A 20,561-nucleotide genomic window follows, 5' to 3' on the forward strand; every position below is an offset into this window, starting at 1 on the left:
ATGCTAATTGAGCAAGATTAGTAGGTCCTCTCACAGATGAGGCTACAAATAAAGATGTATACAAACGATTATAGAAACATTAGCGAGTTATTAATTCACTTACGAATCAACAGAAGCTATGTATCAATAACACAGCCATTGTGTTGGTGCTGATCCAACAACAGCAGCATTTCATGAAGCGTTTACAATAATGGTTTGTTCAATAGATGGTGGCCCAGTAGGAAATCTTAATGTGTTCATTCTGATCCAGAGGCCTAAAGGCACCCAGTATTCTTAAAAACAGCAAGCCTGTTAATAGCTGTTCCAAGAAGCCACAGGTTTTATGTGTATGTTCCTCAATGTCATACATAGAATATCTGGTTATCACATTTTTAAGATTTGAGGCTTGATTGATTAATAAAGCGATGTTGTTGCTCTAATAAATCGGATAAATATGTGAATACCACCGCACATTTTCTAAAAAGTTTCTCCTGAAATGGATGTAAAACGTTACTCTTGGTGGTGCAAACAAAGATGTAATTTCACATCCTTACAAAGTAAAGTTGATTACTTTGTCTTAGTCGACGGAAGCAGCCACCTCAGTTCCAATGTATAAAAGTGTGGGGCAGTCACTTATTAGTATGTGCAGTGCTGTTTTGTAGTGTTGCATTATGTGATGTATATCCATGTTTATAGTGTATTGTGGTTTATGTTAATGAAAGTTATTTTTCTGTATCACATTGAATCATGTCAAAGAGTTAAATATTAGCTAACTACAAACTATCTGTGCAGCAAATCAGTTTCGAGCTCTGTATTTGAACGTGTCCCAGTCAAATGAAAAGACATTTCAATGTGTTTCTCTTAAAGCTTACTGGCCCTCTAACATGGTCTGAAAACTCCTTTCTGACAGAGTGCGGTGGACAGTTTCTGCATTTTCAGAACCAGAATGCTTATTTAATGCAGAAATAGACAAAGCGTGCAGAGGTATGAAGGGGGGGGAGGGGCTTTGAACTTAGATCCAGCTGGAAACCTCAGCATTATGTCATCCCTCTGTCATCTAGCGGTTGTCGTAAACTGCTATTACTGCTGTCAAAATGCCAAACAATCTTAGAACCAGGTCCCATCTATCGTGTGTGTGTGTGTGTGTGTGTGTGTGTGTGTGTGTGTGTGTGTGTGTGTGTGTGTGTGTGTGTGTGTGTGTGTGTGTGTGTGTGTGTGTGTGTGTGTGTGTGTGTGTGATTCAACCTAAAACACACCCTCACCTGATCAGCATAGAGGAAAAACACTGACTTTGCTGGAACTTGTTGAAAAGAGGCGCCACTACACAAGCTCTTTCTCAATACCACGTATTATTCAGTAAGAGAGTGGTTTGTAACAGCCTCAGTACTGAACCTCAATAGAACTCTTTTTACGTTCTCTGTTGGTTTAGTATGCATTAATCTACAGACAGTGCCAGTTTAGAAAGGTTTCTTTGCCAAAGGATAACCACAATACCTTTAAAGCTCTGCTGAATGGACTCTCACAGGTGTATGCTCAGCTATCAACCACAAACATGGATAATATGGGTCACAGTGAGGCATACTGAACCAACAGGTCCAATAGCAATGATTAATAGCTGTCAGGATGAAGGCTCTTACTTAATAACATTAGCCATAGCCAGCTTTCCAGAGACAGGAAGGGTGTGTCGGGGGAAGCGACATAACAAAGAACGGATGAATGGAAGGATGAAGGAGAGAAAGGCTTGATCACTAAATGGGGTTGACTGACAATCTGAGGAGGAAGGGGCTGGAACGAGGCCTTGGAAACCACTATTTGATAACACACTGATCGACGATACACTCACACAGGGTGGAGGAAAAGCGGTCTATGGATTGCTCCAACCACAACAGTTAAAAAGGAAAGTGAGTAATTGCATGGGTGTTCTTTGAAAAGGGAAGGGCTCTGCAGTAAAGCACCTAACAGATGGTCTTACATCAGAGCAGAGAAAACAGAGTGCGCAGCTACCGGAGATATAATCATATGTTTACATAAACACAGCCTCCAATAACCCAGTTACCTGCACTGTCAATGAATGTTATTTGGGATTTCAATCAGTGCTGCAGTCTAACAGTGTGTGCTGACCTCACAAACAACAGAAATATTAGTTGATGCGTTAGTTTGCATGTTTTGAAATAGGGTTGTATGAGGTACTTCCATAGTCAGTATGTTACCAACAGTAGATTGGGAGTTATTGCATGAGAGAAAACAATACATGTAGTGCTTGCTCAAAATGTCTGATGGCCACCTGAAAGACAGGCTGACCCATAAAAAAAGCTCATTCAGTTTAATTCCACGCCAAGATTATTTGTATCGCTTTGTCTTGTGAGAGCTCACAGTCTGATTGGGAAATAAACTATTATCTCTGCCCTCGCCAAAGCCAGACTCCATTAAAAACGTGTGCGCGGATGTGTGACTTTGGTAAATACGAACCAACCAAAGCAACACAATAAGACACACAAACTCACCAATGTTGTTTTTTTCCCAATGGATTCAGGTGGCTTTGCAAGAACACGTTAGTTTGAAAGGCAGTCTCTTGTCAAGGCAAAGGGATGGGTATATTCTAAATATAGCACACACCTAAACTGATACATCAAGGTGGGCCTTTCTCTTAGGTTGCTAAAATATGTTTAACACGTCCACAGCAGTACCTTGCTTTGCTGTAATACCTTCTTCTCACACCGGGGTTGTGTTGACCGTCATCAACTGTAGGCAATACATTTTGACTAAACTACCTAAACAGCTCCATTTCAAAACATCCAAACTATCCTTTTAAGGTGTTTACATAGCTCAGTATTTCACCTTAAATCTACTTATAGCTGTTGTGGCTGTCACTATGCTCATAATCTTGGTTTGAGCTTCAGGATAAATAGGATGTGACAGGACCAAATTGAATACTGTTAGACTATTAAAAGCCATGACAATACTTCCAATCACAGCATTATACATGCAGTGTGCCACCACTCCCCATTCTCCAGTGCTCTGTTCTCATTATTCTAGCTCGGGTGGAGTGGGAAAAATGCTCTGCGTGCACTTAAGCACACAGCAGTAATCAATATCAACATCCTACAGATATTCCAAACAACAGCTCCCGCGAGCACTAATCTCATGTCAACAAATGGGCCTTCTCGCCGCATGTCAGCGGACTTACATTAAGACGAAGTCTGCTGGGCAAACGCAACAGCACTGTGTTATTCTTTCATTACACAACTGGTTTGTACAGACTCAGGATCTATGCCTCACAAAGCGTCTAATCTAAGAGAGAAAGAATGTAAAAACCTGACTTGGCTTAAGAATTTGACTCGGAGAGCATTGGACCCGACTTAAAGGATTCATCTCTTTTCTTTCCAGCCTGGTGTTTGTTTTTCTGGTTGTTGCCAATATGAAGATTGTTTGAGTTTAAAGCTTTTCTCAACAACCAGATTGATGGATAACAAATGTGTTGGAGGTGTGACACACACACACACACACACACACACACACACACACACACACACACACACACACACACACACACACACACACACACACACACACACACACACACACACACACACACACACACACACACACACACACACACACACACACACACACACACACACACACACACACACACACACACACACACACACACACACACACACACACACACACACACACACACACACACACACACACACACACACACACACACACACAATCATTTGAAGATATTAAAACGCCAATACACTACAGTTAGATGGATGTCTATACTTAATTATAATAACAATGACATAGTGACCCTTGTGCTTGTGTCCTGTTATCAGGTCACTGGATCCCTCCAAATTGAACCTACAGCTCTGATTGGTTTAGCTTGACAATACTCTTTAAACATACGAATCCCAAATGACTTGTATTACGGCCACTTTAAATATCATCTGAAAGGTATTAGTCACCGTTTGCCACCAGATTAATATCCATCTTTATATACTTATAAAGCCATACGAAGACAATATCATTAAGCACCAATTAAAAGTTAGATTTGCTAACAATCAACTCCCAATAGGATAAAAAAACATTCAACATTTGAAATTGAACAACCATATTGCCTGGATTGCTGGTATTTCTTTTACTGCATGGCACAGGCAATTCATCACAACTAATCATAAAACAATGAATAACTTTGAACTGTCATACACACCTTGGGATTTATATGATCTGCTATACCAGCCAAAGCTATTCAAAGTGATCTCATACCAAACACAGCATATCAGCCACAGAATGTATTGTTCTTTATCGGCATCTGTGAATGTTGCTGGGTTTTTTAGTATTCAACCAGCAATCAAATAACGCCTTTAAATACTTCATAATCATGAACACACCTAAACTACTAACTCAACATACAGATTGGCATGGCTAAGTGAGTTCAAGTTCGACTAAGTATGCTGAGAAAAATGTGATATGCTAAAGAATTGTCAGGTATACTCAATAGATAATCTGTTAGCAACTAAAGACATAGCAGAAGAGTTCAATTGTTAAATCTCAAGGCTGTAACAAATCCTCTATAATGTATATATAGGGAGACGGTATCCAGTGTCATAATCCATTAACCCACATCATAGTTCAGACACAAGAAACCTTTTCCATAGAAACATATCCATCTTTGGACATGCAATGCTGTTTTAACACTTTTCTGCTAAGGGACAAGCTGGGAGTACTACTATCCGGATCTCCTGCCAACTCACTTTGATTTACTGGCTACTGACCATTACCACTCAGTCATTACTGACCTCTTACTGTCATTCATCCACTTAACACCGGCCCAGTGGGGAGGCATGTTACCCCCCCGAGACCACAACCATAGTTGAGGATGTCTTACTAAAGACATGCCTACACAACTGACAGCAACACAGATGTCATGAAAACACTTCTTATCTACAGGAGTTGTGGACTCATTATGGGTGTTGCACAGCAAACAGGCGTGACCTAAAGATAGGAACTACTTCACTGCAATGTATCCGTATCCCTACATGGATTTCTAAATCTGTCCTTTATATAGAGCGCGGACCAGGATTGAGATCAGGGCAGGGATAAGGGATAGGAAGCCTAGCAATCAGATTTGTGTCTACTTTAAGAGTTTTGGCAATACATATGATATCATTTCTAATGAAAATATGACTTGTCCTGACAGTCCTATATTCCTATAGTCCTAATTGTACCCCTCATGTCAGGCAACATAATGACCTGAAGAACCAGTTTAACGACAGTTTTGCTTGGCAAACAGAGCGTAACAACAGCTTTGCTAAACAAAGAGCGACAGACAAAAAAAAGATTTACATTTTGCCAAGGACAACACAAGATGGAGAAGTGCTGAAAGCCTAGAAAGAGATGGATGGGAGTAGCGAGGCAGATGCATACGTTCTTTACATGTTTGGCTTGAGACCAAATAGTTGACGAACAGGCAGCTGTTCACACAGTCGCATTACAGAACTGCATGGACATTGCTGCAAAATGACTTGAATTCCACTTGTTCTTTATTTAACTTCAGAAGAAGTCAACGGGATGTAGTTCATACATATAGATGACTGACTACGGGTCAGTTAAAGTAACATACCACACTGACTAACATACCACACTGACTAACATACCACACTGATGCCTGGACAGCACTTCTGAAATGGAATATCAGCTTCATCTGATCTACTCTCTTATTGTCCTTTAAAGAGACCACCAAACTTTCTCAAACAAATATCGGCCGTTTGGATCAACCAACCTGATAACATGCAGTAATAAACCATAGAAAAGTTAACAGAAAATAAAAGGCAAATCATTCACCATACAAAACATTAAGATGCAATGCCAAAGCGCATTGAGTCAATGTGCACCAAACTAAAAGGAAATTGGATTTTGTAGTTCCTATAATTTTGCCTTTTGTTTGTCATTTAAAAAGGTTATTGATTGGGTAGGTGACATTGAAGAAGCTAGCAAGAGTAAGCTAGATTTGAAACATTATCCAACCGAGAAACCCAACACTATGCTACACGTTTTTTTCCAATGCAAGTAGCTAGCAGCACTAGCTCCAAAGTTGGCAACAAAACTTTGCAGGCCTCCCTCTAAAGCCACTCCCCAAAAAATATAATTCCGATTGTAATCAACAAATGTTGCTATTGTTAGTACTCACAACTATCAAATAACTATTAAAGCTATCCAATTCAGCTGATGTGAACAGTATTTCAACAAATAACAAATCATTTCTAAAACACATTCCCCATCCTAGCTTTAATTGCTGTCGGGTTATTAAGATCTAAACGAACTTGAACTCACATCATACTGGTACTACTGATACTGACCAAAAACATGATTATTTGTGATGGGCATCAGAGGTGAAATGCGCTACTGGAGCTTCCCTTGTGTGTTTCAACTTGAAATGTGTGTCTTACAGAAGTGGGGGTGTTGGGTGCGGTGCGTCTGCGTAAGGACAGACGTTGCTGGCTGCGCAGAGAGAACCTGCGTATGGACTCCCTGCTGCGGGACGCCAGTGAGCGCAGGGAGTTGGTCCTCTTAAAGTCCCCGGTCCCGTCCTCTCCACGGCCGCCCCTCTCCATCGGGTTGGACAGAAAGCCGAGTGCCCCGTGCAGGGAGCGACGAACATTTCCCACCCATCCTGACATCTGAGTCTGGGCCACTGAAAGCTTGTCCCCCATATACTCCATCACAACCCAGTACTGTCAAATCTAGCTGTGTCAAAAAGTCTGAACTGAGCTGTGACTCTTGTTATCACAGCAGCAGGAAATCATTAGAGTCCAGTTATGCTGTTGAGGTAAAAGTCCTGGACGGTGTCGTAGGTATTCAGTGTTGCTGGGTCAATACTGCAGCAGTGGGGAAGGTGACACAGAGAACAATTCAACTCAGCGAGCCCAATGTTGTGATGATGTTGGCGTATGCTGCTTACAGCACTGCAGCAATAAATGGCAGTCAGGCACAGATTGTTACAGTACCGAGCCTCTCCTTAGTTTCACTTCTAAATGGTCTTTCTGCAGTGCAGTCCCATTGGAGCCGTCAGGACTCTATTTCAACTCATCACTGTCGGGGCTCCAGCCTGTCGGTCTGAACTGAATTGTGAAGCTTTCATACGTCTATTTTAAATGCACACAAGATATGTTAGCTATGATGTGGCACACCAACCGAGTGGTCACGTAAAGGTTATCTAAGGCCAGCACTAACTATTAGTAATGCTGGACACTACTCGATGAGAGACAAATGCTGCGCTATCTACCAACAGGTTTCACATCCATGTTTTCCTGGCTTCAGGAATTCCAAGTACAAAGTCAAGTAGTTATAATCAAAGAAACACATCCTCAACATAACATTTTAGTTTGGCATTGCAATTCAATTATCTATTTCTGTCATGGAAGTCCACTGTGCCAGCAATACTGAGTATGAGATGTTCCAGGTGTGAGCTTCTCTGTCCTGATCCCAGTTTCAATTACAGCTGACCTGACAGCTGTCCCAGAGCCAACGATAATGCACTTCCTCAAAAACAAGGCAAGGGTTCAAAGTTGAAAAAGCCATCCATCCAACAAGGTTACATTTTCAAGGTGTCCGATACTGTGCTATCCTCTGGCAAAAAGCTTTGGGAAGAAATGGTGCAGGACAGCCGGTGGCAAAGGGAAAGCTGCTGTAGTCATTCGTATTCCATAAGAAAAACCAGAGGGCAACCAACGCAGTGCCAAAAAGAGGGAAACAGCAGAGAGCACTGTGGGGGGAAAGTCAAATCCAGAGGAGAAAAGAGAAGGACAGAGAAAATGTTTCTCTCCTCGCCTTTTTCTGCAGGTATGGGCAGGTAGGAGAAAATGCGTCAGCAGTGCTGCTCTCTGTAGCCAGCGCTATAGGACTCAACGTCAAGGAGAAACTGAGTGAAGAGAGAGAGTGTGGAACAGAGTCAGGGAGGGAGAATGGGAGGTCCCTGATTCAGAGCGGGAGGGAGAGGGGAGGGTGATATATGTTCTGCGGTGCTCTATTGCTCCAGCCTGATTTCAGTTGCAGGGCAACGCAGTGAAGTGTCTCAGTCAGGAAACAGAGAGGCAGTGGAAACAAATGCAGAGGGATGAGACAGAAAACACATATTGCATGTGTGCAAAATGCAATTGCAATGTTATTACAACTCCTTTCAGAACAGAAAGAGAAAGCCAAGGAGAAAGTGAGGATGACACATTCAGATAGGAATGAGCACAAGTGCATGATCAAGTTAAAGAGTCATCTATAAATAGAAAATTGGACACGCAAGAGGGAAGAGTGAAAAGACAGGTGTGGCTCTACCAGTGTCTCAGGCTCATCAACCAGTATGTCCGCACAGTATAGGCATAAGCAAGAATCACACAGTCAAGTGTTTGTTAAAGTCAGACGCATGCAAATAGCACAACAGACTAGAAAACCCTCCCTAGCTTCCATCTTGATCTGTTATTGGGTGAACGGGCACCCTGAATAAAGCCACAGCAGGCGACTCCAGAGTCAGACGCACTTCAGAGAGTTAAACTCAGAGAAGGCTGGAGGAGCTCCACAGAGCTGAATCCCTGTCCACACATGCCCCCTACAGGTAATCTGATTAACTTTGCTTTGAAGTGCTGTGCTAAAGGCAATCTGCTGCGAGGTTCTCAGTTTCCAGCGGCTCACAAACTGACCTCTCTCATGCACTGCTCTGTCGGAAAATGGCTTCTTCTTTCTGGGCACTACAAAAGACAAAGTGACACAGCCTGAAAAAAAGCTAAAATACTCCTAATAAAGTTCAGGAAGTATCGGGTGCAGCCATATTACTTTATTGTAGCAGGTGGTACAAAATATAAAATGCTTTAATATAAAACTTTTAATCGATAATGAAAATAATCACCACTTGAAGAATCGTTTTTTTAATCATCCAAATGTTAGAACATACCAAGGCCACATCAAAATATCACGTCATGATTATTTCTGGCCAAATTGTTATGAACGATATTATCCTACTAACCACAGCATAAATAAAGCATTTTAATTAAAGATAGAAAATTAAGTATATCTCTAATTTTAGCATTTGATAATTACTGTATTTTTACAGAATCAGGCTTGTTTTTTTACTTTTGTACCATTAGTGACAAAGACAAGTTATTTTGCAGACCTATCTTACTACTGCTCCCATCTCTATACTATTCCCCCTCCTAATACTGAGCGTCACTGACTGGGAAGTGAGTCATGGCTGCTCATCACTTCCCCCTTTCGGCTGACATCACCAATCTGTGCGCAGAAACCCAACCAGCAACAACACAAAGAAGCTGAAATCGGATGCAGCAAATAGTCCATATGATATATGATAACTTCCTATATTATATAATCTAATCTTACAGAGAAACCTCTGAAATGAGAAGTCACTCACCCAGAAGCCGTGTGGAGGCAGGCAGCAGGACCACACGTACAGCACAGCTCTCAGCCCGGTGCCCATCGCTGCTCTGCCCCTCTCCACAGCCTCAGACCCTCACACTAAAGATATGAGGTCACCTTATAAATATGAGCTCATCCGTGTGAGATCACCAGTGAATACAACGTAGGGGAATTTATAATATTGTATATCTGTCGACGCTGAAAGATTTCTAAATTAAACCCGAAGCCAAATAAAGATGTTTATTATTTTACGATTCAGCAGAAACTTATATCTAAAAAACAAAATAAAACAATTTAATTACCTGCTACTATCCTAGAAGTATTGTCACTCTAAGATGAAACAATGACTATAGCTAGTCAATCAACATGAAATGAATCTTCAATTCTTATTTTCAGAGGGTTAATGGTTTAAGTCAAGTTTTTTGGTTCTACCTTTATCGCTTGTTTGTAGCTTTTCATTTTCTTTTGTAAATTAAAACTGAATAGGTTTGGATTTTGGACTGCACCCCTGGTTTGGGTAAATAATAGGGATGTAACGATACCAAAAACTCACGGTACGATAATATCGCGATAAAAAGTGCACGGTACGATATTTATCGCGATATTGAAAAATAAAGAAAAAAATGTGATTTTTTTTTCCCTCTTTTTTTTTGTTTATTAAATAATAAATCTGATTTGTACAGCATTTTAGTAGGATAGTAGTATTTTAAAGTGTCAACAATATAATAATAATCAGACCCTGCAATAGAATAAATCAAGTTTCACTTTAGTTTTTCAAGTAACTCAACTCTAACTCACTCACCCAGCATCATCAAGGTTATCTTTTAGGAATATGAGCATGTCCACATTTCCAGGTAGAAGCTGGGATGTTTGGGCGTTTACAATATCCCCTGCTGTGGAAAAAACTCTCTTGCTTGGTACTGATGTTGCTGACAGAGAGACATGCTTTGGCCATGGGTGACAGCAGTGGGTCAAACTGTGCATTGTCTCTCCACCACTTCAAAAACATTACAGTTTTTGCCAAGAAGGTGAGGCTTATTGACAGGGCGATATATAAATATACTGTTGGTACTTGTCAATGTCTCTAGGTATGTACATGTAGCCCTGTAAATACCATGTCCTTTTGTGTTATCTCTTGTTTTATGTTCATGTTGTAACCTACTTGCTGCCATGCTGGACAGGTCTCCCTTGAAAAAGAGATCGATGATCTCAATGGGACCATCAGGTTGAATAAAGGTTTAAAAGATTTTTTTTATTTAAAATAAAAAGTTTTTTAAATAGCGGTAGATTTTGTCAGTCTCACGACGGTATTGAGACATTTATTTACCTGCGATATCGCGATATTCGATATATCGTTACATCCCTAGTAAATAATGATTGATAATGATTAATGATAATCAGTGCATATTTTAGTCGAAAATGGACTCTGGTCCCAAATTTGAAGAAATCCCCTCAAGGCAATCCAGGATACCGTGTTCACGATAACACAGACCGACAACCCTAAAACACAATGCATCGACGCCACAGCTGTCCTCGGTAATTCAAATTAATTTTATTTATGTGAAATATTCATTTTTTTATTACACTGACTACACAGTGTCATACAGATTTTTTTTTGTTGCATTTTTTGCCTTTACTTGATGGATGAAGTGTATAGTGGCAGACTGGAAGCAGGAACTGACAGTCTCATGTAACACATCTAAAGTCCCTTGTTTAGAAACAAACCGGGACGTGGAGTTATGTGGCGTGTGCCATAACCATTCTACCACCAATGAATGTGAATATGTACAGTACAAATTGTTTTGCCTCCTTTCAAAGCATAGCAGATAAACAAAGAACACAAGAACAGCAGACAGGAGTGGGGAACAGCTCACACTGACACCAGGTGAAGCTGAAAAACAGCCACTAGATGGTGGTAGTGACCTTTAACTCGCAGTGACTGAATCTGAGCTCTTTGTCACGCAGTGTGCAATTATGAGACACAATAAACTATACTTCTGGTTTCATATTGTAGGCCCTCGACCTGGGCCTACAATTACAGTCTCAATGACAAAGAGCCAGCCGAGCCCAACCCTAGATATTTATAGACCCTATTCGTGATTGAACAGATGATATATTGGTGTATGTAAAGGTTTTTGGTGCAAATATGAAGACATTTGACTTTTCCCCCATTTAAAAATATAAGAAACAGATGTAAACTACAAAGCCAAAAGTTAGAAAACGGATATGAGGAAAATCAGCTCAAAGGACTACTGTGACACATATATGACATGTCTGCTTATCTGTGTGGCCCTTGGTCATTACAAGCCATTTCACTTCACAGCTTTCCCTGAGCCTGATGACAAGCCTCTGATAAGCGAGAACTGAGGAAAGGTACTCATTAACCATTTGGCTAATCCAATCCTGAATTACAGGCCTGGGATGGGTGGAGGTGTGCCATCAACGTTAGTCACAACTCGGCTGTCACGCAGCTACCTGCATTCTTTCACCTTCTCCTACCTTCAATACAATGGTTCTGGAAATTAACAAGTAGCATGAAAATATTTAATAGAATGTTTTAATCAGTTACTACTAATAATGTTGGTGATAATGTGCAATGATTAAAAATCAAAATTCAGTCCTTCCAATTTTATTAATTTGTTTACCATTAAACTTATTTATTTTACTTTAGTACTTCATGTTTTCACTGTCCCTTTGCCGCTGTAACACTAAAATGTCCCCTTTACAGGACCCTTACAATAGTATCTCATCTTTCTTTCCTTAAACAGACAAATTGTTTTGTACTACATTCAATGTGTTGAAGTTGTCATGTCTGCAAAAAAACAAATAAAAAGATTTTTGAAAAAAACAAGTTTATCTCATCCTATCAATTTACAAAGGTTTTACATCCAACCATATTATTTTCTGTAAAAAGATAAACTAGAATACAACATGAATAGTGTTGCTCTGTTTGAATTCAAGTTAAATAACTACATTTGAATAAAAGTTCAAGTTTAGGACTTTTAAGGACATTTGTGTTAAAGGTTATTCGTTACCAATCGTGTTCCTCAAAATACAGTATATACTCCTTTCTTACCGTTTACACTTTGTTTTGTTAGGAAGTTAAACAGGTTATTTATTTCCCTTCCTGATATCTCTTTTATTTTGATTTGAAAAAAGTATTTATTTAAGTTCCTGGAAACGCTGAATTTAACAAGACTATACTTGAACACATCCTGATAACGTTATTATTTCCCTTCACCTAATTTTCTTTTTACAGAGTAGAGCATGCATTCACCATCCTGCAGCTCTATAGAACCTTGCTCCACCGGCTGGTAAGATCTACTGTTAACTAACTCTCTAGCTTATAAGAATAAGGTATTTACAGAGCATTAACTGGGAGTCAACACGTTTTCTATATCGTCCATGGCACGATGGGAAACAGTTACTCTCAATCCCAAACGCTGTTAAGGCTCACTACGGTACCCGAAATTCTATAGGAAATAACGATTACCGCCATATTTTTCTAAATGTTGGCATCGACTTGTCACCAAAGTATTGTTCCTTTGGAGAACTAACGAAATGAAAAGTACACTTCTAAAGCGACCTACTGACACTGAAGACAATTATCCAGTACAAACTCAAGTACACACACACTTCCCTCGCTGTCTCCACAGAGCCGAGTGAAAACAGTGATTATAATAAAGAGCTCACATCCAACCATCGCTCTGAAGCAGAGACTCAGACAGCGGTCTCTCCTCTCAGCGAGTTGATCTGTTTGAGGCGCAGGACTCACCAAGTCTTTGTCCTCCAGCTCTCGGTGTGCGCTGCGACTCCTCATCCTGGAGAGACTTCCCTCCACAGCGCTGATTGAAGGAGCTGATCGCCGAGAAACACTGCGAGACCGCATCCTGTTCAACTCCTAGCACATAAACAGGAACCGCAGTCAACTTCATATCTTCATACACTGTGCACATGTTTCCTGAAAGCTATTCATAACCATGCTGGGTGCTGCGGTGTATTGAGGCAGGTGGCTTTGTTGGGAACCATGGTCACTTCACAAGTGGGTAGAAACTATTTCCTTTTCTATTAATGACTTCTTAAAAGTAGATTTAGTACACACATGTAGGCTACACACTCAACAAACATCACTATTATCTGTTGTATTGTGTTGCACTGTTGGAGGCGCCTGTGATCTAAGCATTTCGTTGTCATAACTACACTGTAGCTATGCACATATGACAATAAAAGCCTTGAATCCTATAAGTCATCACTGTATTGAATCAGGCCTTTTAACGTCATCCTAATAAACCTGCAGGGAAAGACCACGGTTTCCTTTAGATGTTCTATCTAATTAGCATTGGTGGCTATTTGTGTTATAGGGATGCCCGATAGTGATATCATCAATGAGTGGTGAAAAGCCGATCCTTCCTTTCGCTTAGGAAACATCAACAAACCTTTTTCTTAAAGCAGAGAGAGAGAGCAAATATGGGTGGATAAAAGAATTCTGTTCTGCTTCAAGTGGCGAACAGGTCTCCCTTTATATATATATATATATATATATATATATATATATATATATATATGTATATATATATATATATATATATGTATGTATAGGCTTACCCTACTTTAAAAGGCTGCTGCTGATTCAACACACTAAAAAAGAAATGCTAAGTAACTTGTACTTTAGATTTAGTGCCAGGTATTTTAAACAGTGGGCGAAAAACAATATCCCCCAAAATAGTTTAACTTCCGTTATTTTAAAATGTAAACTATTTTCCATAAGAAATGAGTAATCCTTGCCTCTGATAGTATTTCATTGCTATCTCACCTGCGATCCCTGTGATCTCCTGTGGACGCAGACGTCCACCTGGCCGCTTGGAGGCTGGGGCTGTCTGGGCAGCCAGATCTGCTCTGCAGGAGCGCTGCTGGGGCCCCCGCCTGGAGGGCCCCCGCCTTGAGGGCCCCCGCCTTGAGGGCCCCCGCCTGGAGGGCCCCCGCCTAGAGAGCCTCCCCTCCTGGACGCTGTCCGGGAGAGAGAGGCCAGGCGAAGCAGCTCCTCCTGCCCCGCAGACCTGATCCTCTGTGGGGCCAGGAGCCGGTCCTCCTGCCTGAGGAGGAGCTGCTCTGGACTCATTTTTCTGGGTTCAGGTTTGTCCACAGACGTCTCAACAGGCCGCAGCTCCCACGGGTCCTGAGGAGACGTCGTCCATATTGGACTCGTAATACCTCCAGAAGTCTGTGGCGGCCCCCTCCAGCTAACATCTACATCGGGTGTAGGCTGCGACCTAGCTCCAAAAGCAGCGTCTGCACCCTGAATACCAGAAACAGGAAACAAGTCTTTACTGGGGGAAACTAGAGCTGGGGACGTGAAAGAGTCTATGTCGAGGATGGCAGATCTGTAAGGCTCTTCTGCTCTCGGGGACGGCTCCTTCCATCGCGTGGCGAGGTCGCTGCGCTGCGGAGATGCCTTAGAAAAGGAGTCATTCCTCCGCACAGAGTCCAGATCCAACACTTTGGGTCTGAGATGTGAAGACTCCAACCTCCCCCTCTCCTGTTCCTCTTTCTTCTGTCTCTCTTTCCGTCGCTGCCTCTCTGCTTCTTGCTGTTTGGCTGTCTGTCTCATGTTCTCTGCCTCGTCCCTCTCCATCCCCTCCATCCTCTCCCTCAGTCTGCGTTTCTCCATCTCTAGGATCTGCTGTCTGCCCCTCTCTGCCTGCTGTCTTCTCTCCATCTCCTCCTTCCTCAGCCTTTCCTTCTCCACTTCCCGCTGTCTCAGCCTTTGGTTTTCTAATTCCTGCCTCTCAAAATCAAGTTGTCTTTGTCTCTCCCTTTCTAAATCTCTTTGTCTCTGCCTCTCCACCTCTCTCTGCTTTTCCCTCTCCATCTCTTTCTGACGCTCCCTCTCCGTCTCCCATTGTCGTTCCCTTTCTCTCTCAAGCTCCTTCATTCTTAACATCTCCTGTTCTAAAGCCATCTGTTTCAGTTTCTCTGCCTTTTCTCTATCCATCTTCTCTCTAAGTCTCTGCTTCTCCGTGTCCAACACCATCTGCCTCTCCCTTTCTCTTTGCTTCAGTCTTTCAAACTCTAAGAGCTGCAGTGTCTCCCGCTCCTTGATTCTCTCCAGCTCCTCCATTTTTTCTTTCTCCTTTTGGATTTCCAGCAGCTGTCTCTCCTTGTCCAGCTCTCTCTGCCTCTCTTCCTCCCTCTGTCTTTGCATCTCTTGTCCACGTTGTCTCTCTCTTTCCTGCCTCTCTAATTCGCGCCGCTTTTCCTTCTCATGTTTCCGTTGTCGTTCCAGTTCCCTTAGTCTCGCGCTCTCCACTTCTTGCAGCTTTTGTTCCTGTTCAAGCTCTAACTGGTGTTGCCTTTCCAGTTGACGTTGTTTCTCCTCAAAGTCCCGAATCTCCTTCTCATAGGCTTTCTGTCTTTGCCTTTCAAATTCTCTTTGCATTTCTCTCTCCTTCAATCGTGCAAATTCTAAATGGGCTTCTTTCTCCATTTCCAGACGTCTCTGTCTCTCAAGCGCTTTCATTTTGGCCATGTGTCTTTCCGTCTCCTTTTTTAATTCTCGTTTGTTTTCAACTTCCATAATGTCATCCGCCATCTCTCCATCATACGCTGTTCTGACCTCCCTGTGCGACATGTGGCTCCTCGTCTTCAAGTCGTCACCTTGATCTTGAGAGTTTACCATAGCTGCATCTAATGAAGGATTCCTTCTCATCTGATTAACCTTTCCTTGAGAGCCGCCTGGTGAAGACGGCACAGTCATGTCACCTAGATGTACGTCTACAGGAGAAGCTGGCTCCTGTAATTGTCCCGTCAGAGCAAAGTAGGTCGCCCTGGGCTTTGGCTGATCTTCTGTTTTCATACGTTTAGGAGCTGCAGCCACTTCCTCCTGTTCTGCCTCCTTCTGTCTGTCCTGATCCAAAGACACATGTGATTTCTTTGGCATCCCAATCTCTGTACTCGCCTCTTGTTCGAGACCTGTAGCGCTCCATTTATTCAAAGCTCCGATCCTCAGATATCGAGGCTGTTGTTCCTGCATCTCAGCCACAGCTGGTTCCCCTTGTGCTGTGCTCTCTGGCCCGGGCCTGTTCCCCTCTGAGCGCCTGGAGCGAAGCGTCATGGCCTTATCCTCCCAAAGAGCTGATGGGATGTTCTCACTCACCACCCTGCTCTCTTCCACTGCCTGCACCGTGTCAAAGGCGTGCAACACCCTCATCCGACTTGATGGGGATAAAGGCTCCCTGTAAGTGGCATTCACCAGAGTTCCTTCATCTTCAGCATTTCCTCTCTGAAACGACGGGCTGCTGAGCGAATCATCCGCCTTGTCTTCCTCCACCATGAACACACTGTGCCTCTCCACAACATTTTCAAACAAGGATGCTCTGACTGTCTGCACGTCACCGCCGGGGCCAGGCATGGGGGGCTTTCTAAGCTGCTCCTCTGAGTCCTTTAGGTCCACAAACGTCTTCTGGTCACCGGGGGTGATTGCTGACTCTTCAATCTAAGGAAAGTCAGAGATATCATGTCAATTAATAAAGTATATTAGCAAATTGGTCACTTGTTGTTTGCATTTAAGAATCATGCTTTTCCCTTTCAGACGTCTTCCAAATGTAAACACTGTTAGAACAAATATGGAAACACCTGACAGAAATAATCATTAAAAACAAATTAGTGACATGACATTATAAGAGAAAACCGAGTCCTTAAATTAGTAGGTTATTAAGATAACAACTGTCAGGGTCCAAGCGATATCCCCGTGTTCTATGTTGGCCTCATAACAGTGGGTGTGGTGCAGAGGTGGTAATGAAAGCCACTCCGTGTTGACCTTTTCCCACTGATCTCCTCTCTGTGTGTTTCATAACAGGCAGCCACGGGGGTTTGATTCATGTGCCGGCTGTCTCAGGTTACACAGCTTTGAATCAAGACAATTATTTTTCTGCAATGTCCCATTCCCTCTTGGGATTTGGTCTTTTTAACACAGAGAGACAAGGGGTCAACAGCAAATGTAAACACTTGTATTAACCTGTGTGTCTCGATTATATAAAAAACGAAGAAAGTCTCTGTCTATAAATGTTCATACAATTACATATATTTCTCTACATTTGAACCATTTTGAATATTCTAACCAACTTCAATCTACTTTTAACAAACTTTAATTCACTTTTAACCCTTTAAATGCCAGTTAGAACTCAACATTTGAATTATTTATTGTACACCAAATCTTATTAGGGAATATTATTTGACCATCTGGGATATGTTAAAAATGAGAAACAACATTGATTGTCATGCTTTGCGTCAAACACATAAATAGCAGCAATATCTGAAGTGGAACATTCAGAACAAAATACATTTAAAATGGTAAATAAAATATAAATTTGAAGCCAAACTCTAGATTCAATGAATGCATGATTGTCAGTCTTTGTTTTAACGGTTTAAATGGGGACATTCGTCTGCTTAAGGGAGTGAGTGGCTGTATTTTTACTATACAGTTTATCAAAGACAGGTTATCGGAGATGAGGTTGAACAAAACAAACACCACTGCCAAAACGTAGGTTATATGCGTTAACACAGCCAGAATGATCTGATATTCAAACGTAAAAAGCCATTTCCCCATGTATTACCAAACCATGCCAATAGTAAATGGCACACCATATGGCTTATTATGGAAACTTCTATCTTGTTCAATCTACTTTCCATTGGCCTTGGTTGTTGGATTTATTTTGGCAAAGAGATGACATGTTTTCAGGAGAGAATGTGGCAGCACTTAAATGGGAGATTGTTTCTCATTCACATTTGCCCGTTAAACACAGTCCCTTTTCTTACCCTCCTCTGAGGATCTTTGCTGATCTCATGGTGCTCTGTCGCCTCACTTGGGGAAACACTGCCCATGTCTGGTGACTTCTCGGATGAAAACCTGATGAACATACATCACACGAGACAAAAAGCCATGCATGACAATGGAACTCGAGGACAAAGACATGGGACAAAAACATGCTGAAGAGAAAATAGGAGCAGCTCTTACCTTTTAGTGAGGTCAAGGGGCAAGGGGCGGGGCCTCAGAGGTGGCTTCACAGCGGGGCTCTGAGTCGGTGTTGTGTCCTCCGTCAGCTGCTTGATGAGCCGTTTGACCCCCACTGCTGGTTCAGTTTCAGGGACTGTCAGCACCGGAGAGAGAGGATCTGACTCTTGGCCTGTGACACCTGGCCCAGGAGAGGAGGACGAATCGAGGAGGAGACTGATTCTCGACTTGATGCTAACTGCACGCTTCTCCTCATCAGTCTCTTTCGCAGTCATTTCTTCTGTCTTTTTCTTGCTTTGGTCTAAAACAGCAGGCTGATCTACACCATCAGTACTGTATGGTGGGGGGCTCTCTGGGGGTTTCTCCTGCTCTCTCTTGTGTGGCAGTGGCTTCTCCTCTGGAGTGTTTTCCTTAGTGTTTGCTTTGGGAGATTTACGGTGCAGAGACAGACCGATAGACTCAAACTTGGATGTTAGATCGGCTGAGAGCGGTCTTCTTGCCCAGCGAGGGGCAGGAGCTGGAGTCTCCGTCTCGGTTGGACTGTCAAGGAAAAGGGCCGACACAGGTCTGGGCCTGGAGCCTCGGGGCTGCGGTCGCATTTTCACTGCTTTCTCTGGCTTAGCTTTTCCTTCCTCCTCCTGCCCTACCTGAATGAGAAAACCCATGGACTTGGCTCTGGTAATGGAGGAGCCACCTTCACTGGATGGCGTCCAGTCCTTTGCATTTTCATTTTTAGTGGTTCCAGACCACTCTGCAGCTGGAAGTTGTTTAAGGCTCTTGGAATAGGCCAAGCTTAATGAACTGGATTTGCGCCTCTCTCTCACATTCTCTCTCTCTGCTGTTATAGGAGGAAAGGGTTTGCTCGGATCTCCAGGGTCAAGAGGAGGAGCCGGTTTAAATGGCTGGACTATTGGCTTGGTTGTTTGTCCACTGTTCAACTTATTAGATGTTTTAAAGAAGGTAGAGGCGGGTCGGTTGAGGTTGGTTGACACTGGCCTGGGTTTGGTAGGGGCAACTGGTTGCTGTGGTTTCGCACTGCTTGGAAGCTCTGATTTGTGCCCAGCCAGGCGAGTGGACTCTGGCCGGGGCCTGGCTTGGGGCTTAGGAGCAAGTATGGGCTTAATGGTGGGGTTCCTCTCCAGAGCGAAAGGTTTAGGAGTGAGCCGTGGCTTGGGACTCGGGCCAGGCTTGTTAGGTTCAGGAGGGATGATATGGGACTGGTTGATGGAAGTGATCTCGATGAGACTCTTATTGCTGGAGTCAGTAAGGGGACTCAGGTGGAGTCGTCCTCCACCCACCGTCCTCCCCACTTCCCCAGTCTGAACTTCCACCTGAGCAGCCATCATCGTCAACAGTACCTTCAAAATGTAAACAGAACAACAAAACTGATTTCTGCTGATTTGTATTATTAGCTTCAAAGCACTCGTACTATCTAGCCACTACTGTGGACTTTGTCTCGGGAGTGTCTTAAAGCGACACAGCTATACACATGAGTGAGAAAGATATTTACACAAGGTTATCTCACTTTAATGCAGGTTATAGTGCACTTGTGAGCTAAATATGGGGTAATATAATTAATCAATTACTTTTTTGTCATCCATATTCACATTGATAGACCTGACCAGTCACGGTAGAAAAGCACAATACAAAGTAATAAAATGAAATGCTTTACACAAAATGAAATGAAACTCTGCAGACTCAACACGACATTCAGGAAGTGCTCACTGGAAGTCTCTCAATTCACAATTCTGATTCATTAATCAATCAATAACCTATGATTTCCTTTAAAAAAAACTGTCTTCAGAACTTTTTTTGACTTTGACTTTTGGACTCATCATAGCACAAAGAGAACAGCTGGACTTAATAACATTAACGACAGCTCAGGAGAATCGTTACTGTTAATTAACTACACCTGTGCTTTATCTTTTCCAACATATTGTTATGAAAAAATACTTTTGTTCCAGCACCTTTTTCATAATCATACGTTTCGGTTGTGACGGCTATTTGAATGTGTTGCTTTAGTTTTACATACACTATATTTGTTTGGCAACACACTTTGTTTATTCTTCCAGGAAGTGTTTTAACGCAGGATGCACTCAATTTGTCTTGTTTCTCAATATATACAAAAAAGCTATGTGATGTC

At 42.3% G+C, this 20,561-nt stretch overlaps 1 protein-coding gene across 2 annotated transcripts in view; it reads right to left on the bottom strand.

The window, feature by feature from the left end:
* Nucleotides 1-20,561, bottom strand: part of LOC307042196 (uncharacterized protein) — a 30,610-nt gene that overhangs the window by 6,901 nt on the left and 3,148 nt on the right. For both annotated transcript variants that reach the window (XM_079685937.1, XM_079685938.1), the window contains 4 exons: nucleotides 18,422-19,776; nucleotides 18,223-18,313; nucleotides 14,222-16,900; nucleotides 13,184-13,309 (listed from right to left, as the gene is read on the bottom strand). In XM_079685937.1, coding sequence (XP_079542063.1) covers nucleotides 13,184-13,309; nucleotides 14,222-16,900; nucleotides 18,223-18,313; nucleotides 18,422-19,764 — 4,239 coding nt within the window. In that variant the 5' untranslated portion in view covers nucleotides 19,765-19,776. The remainder of the gene's footprint in view (nucleotides 1-13,183; nucleotides 13,310-14,221; nucleotides 16,901-18,222; nucleotides 18,314-18,421; nucleotides 19,777-20,561) is intronic.

The sequence above is a fragment of the Notothenia rossii genome (genome assembly GCF_949606895.1).
Source record: "Notothenia rossii genome assembly, chromosome: 6".
Classification (NCBI taxonomy): domain Eukaryota; kingdom Metazoa; phylum Chordata; class Actinopteri; order Perciformes; family Nototheniidae; genus Notothenia; species Notothenia rossii.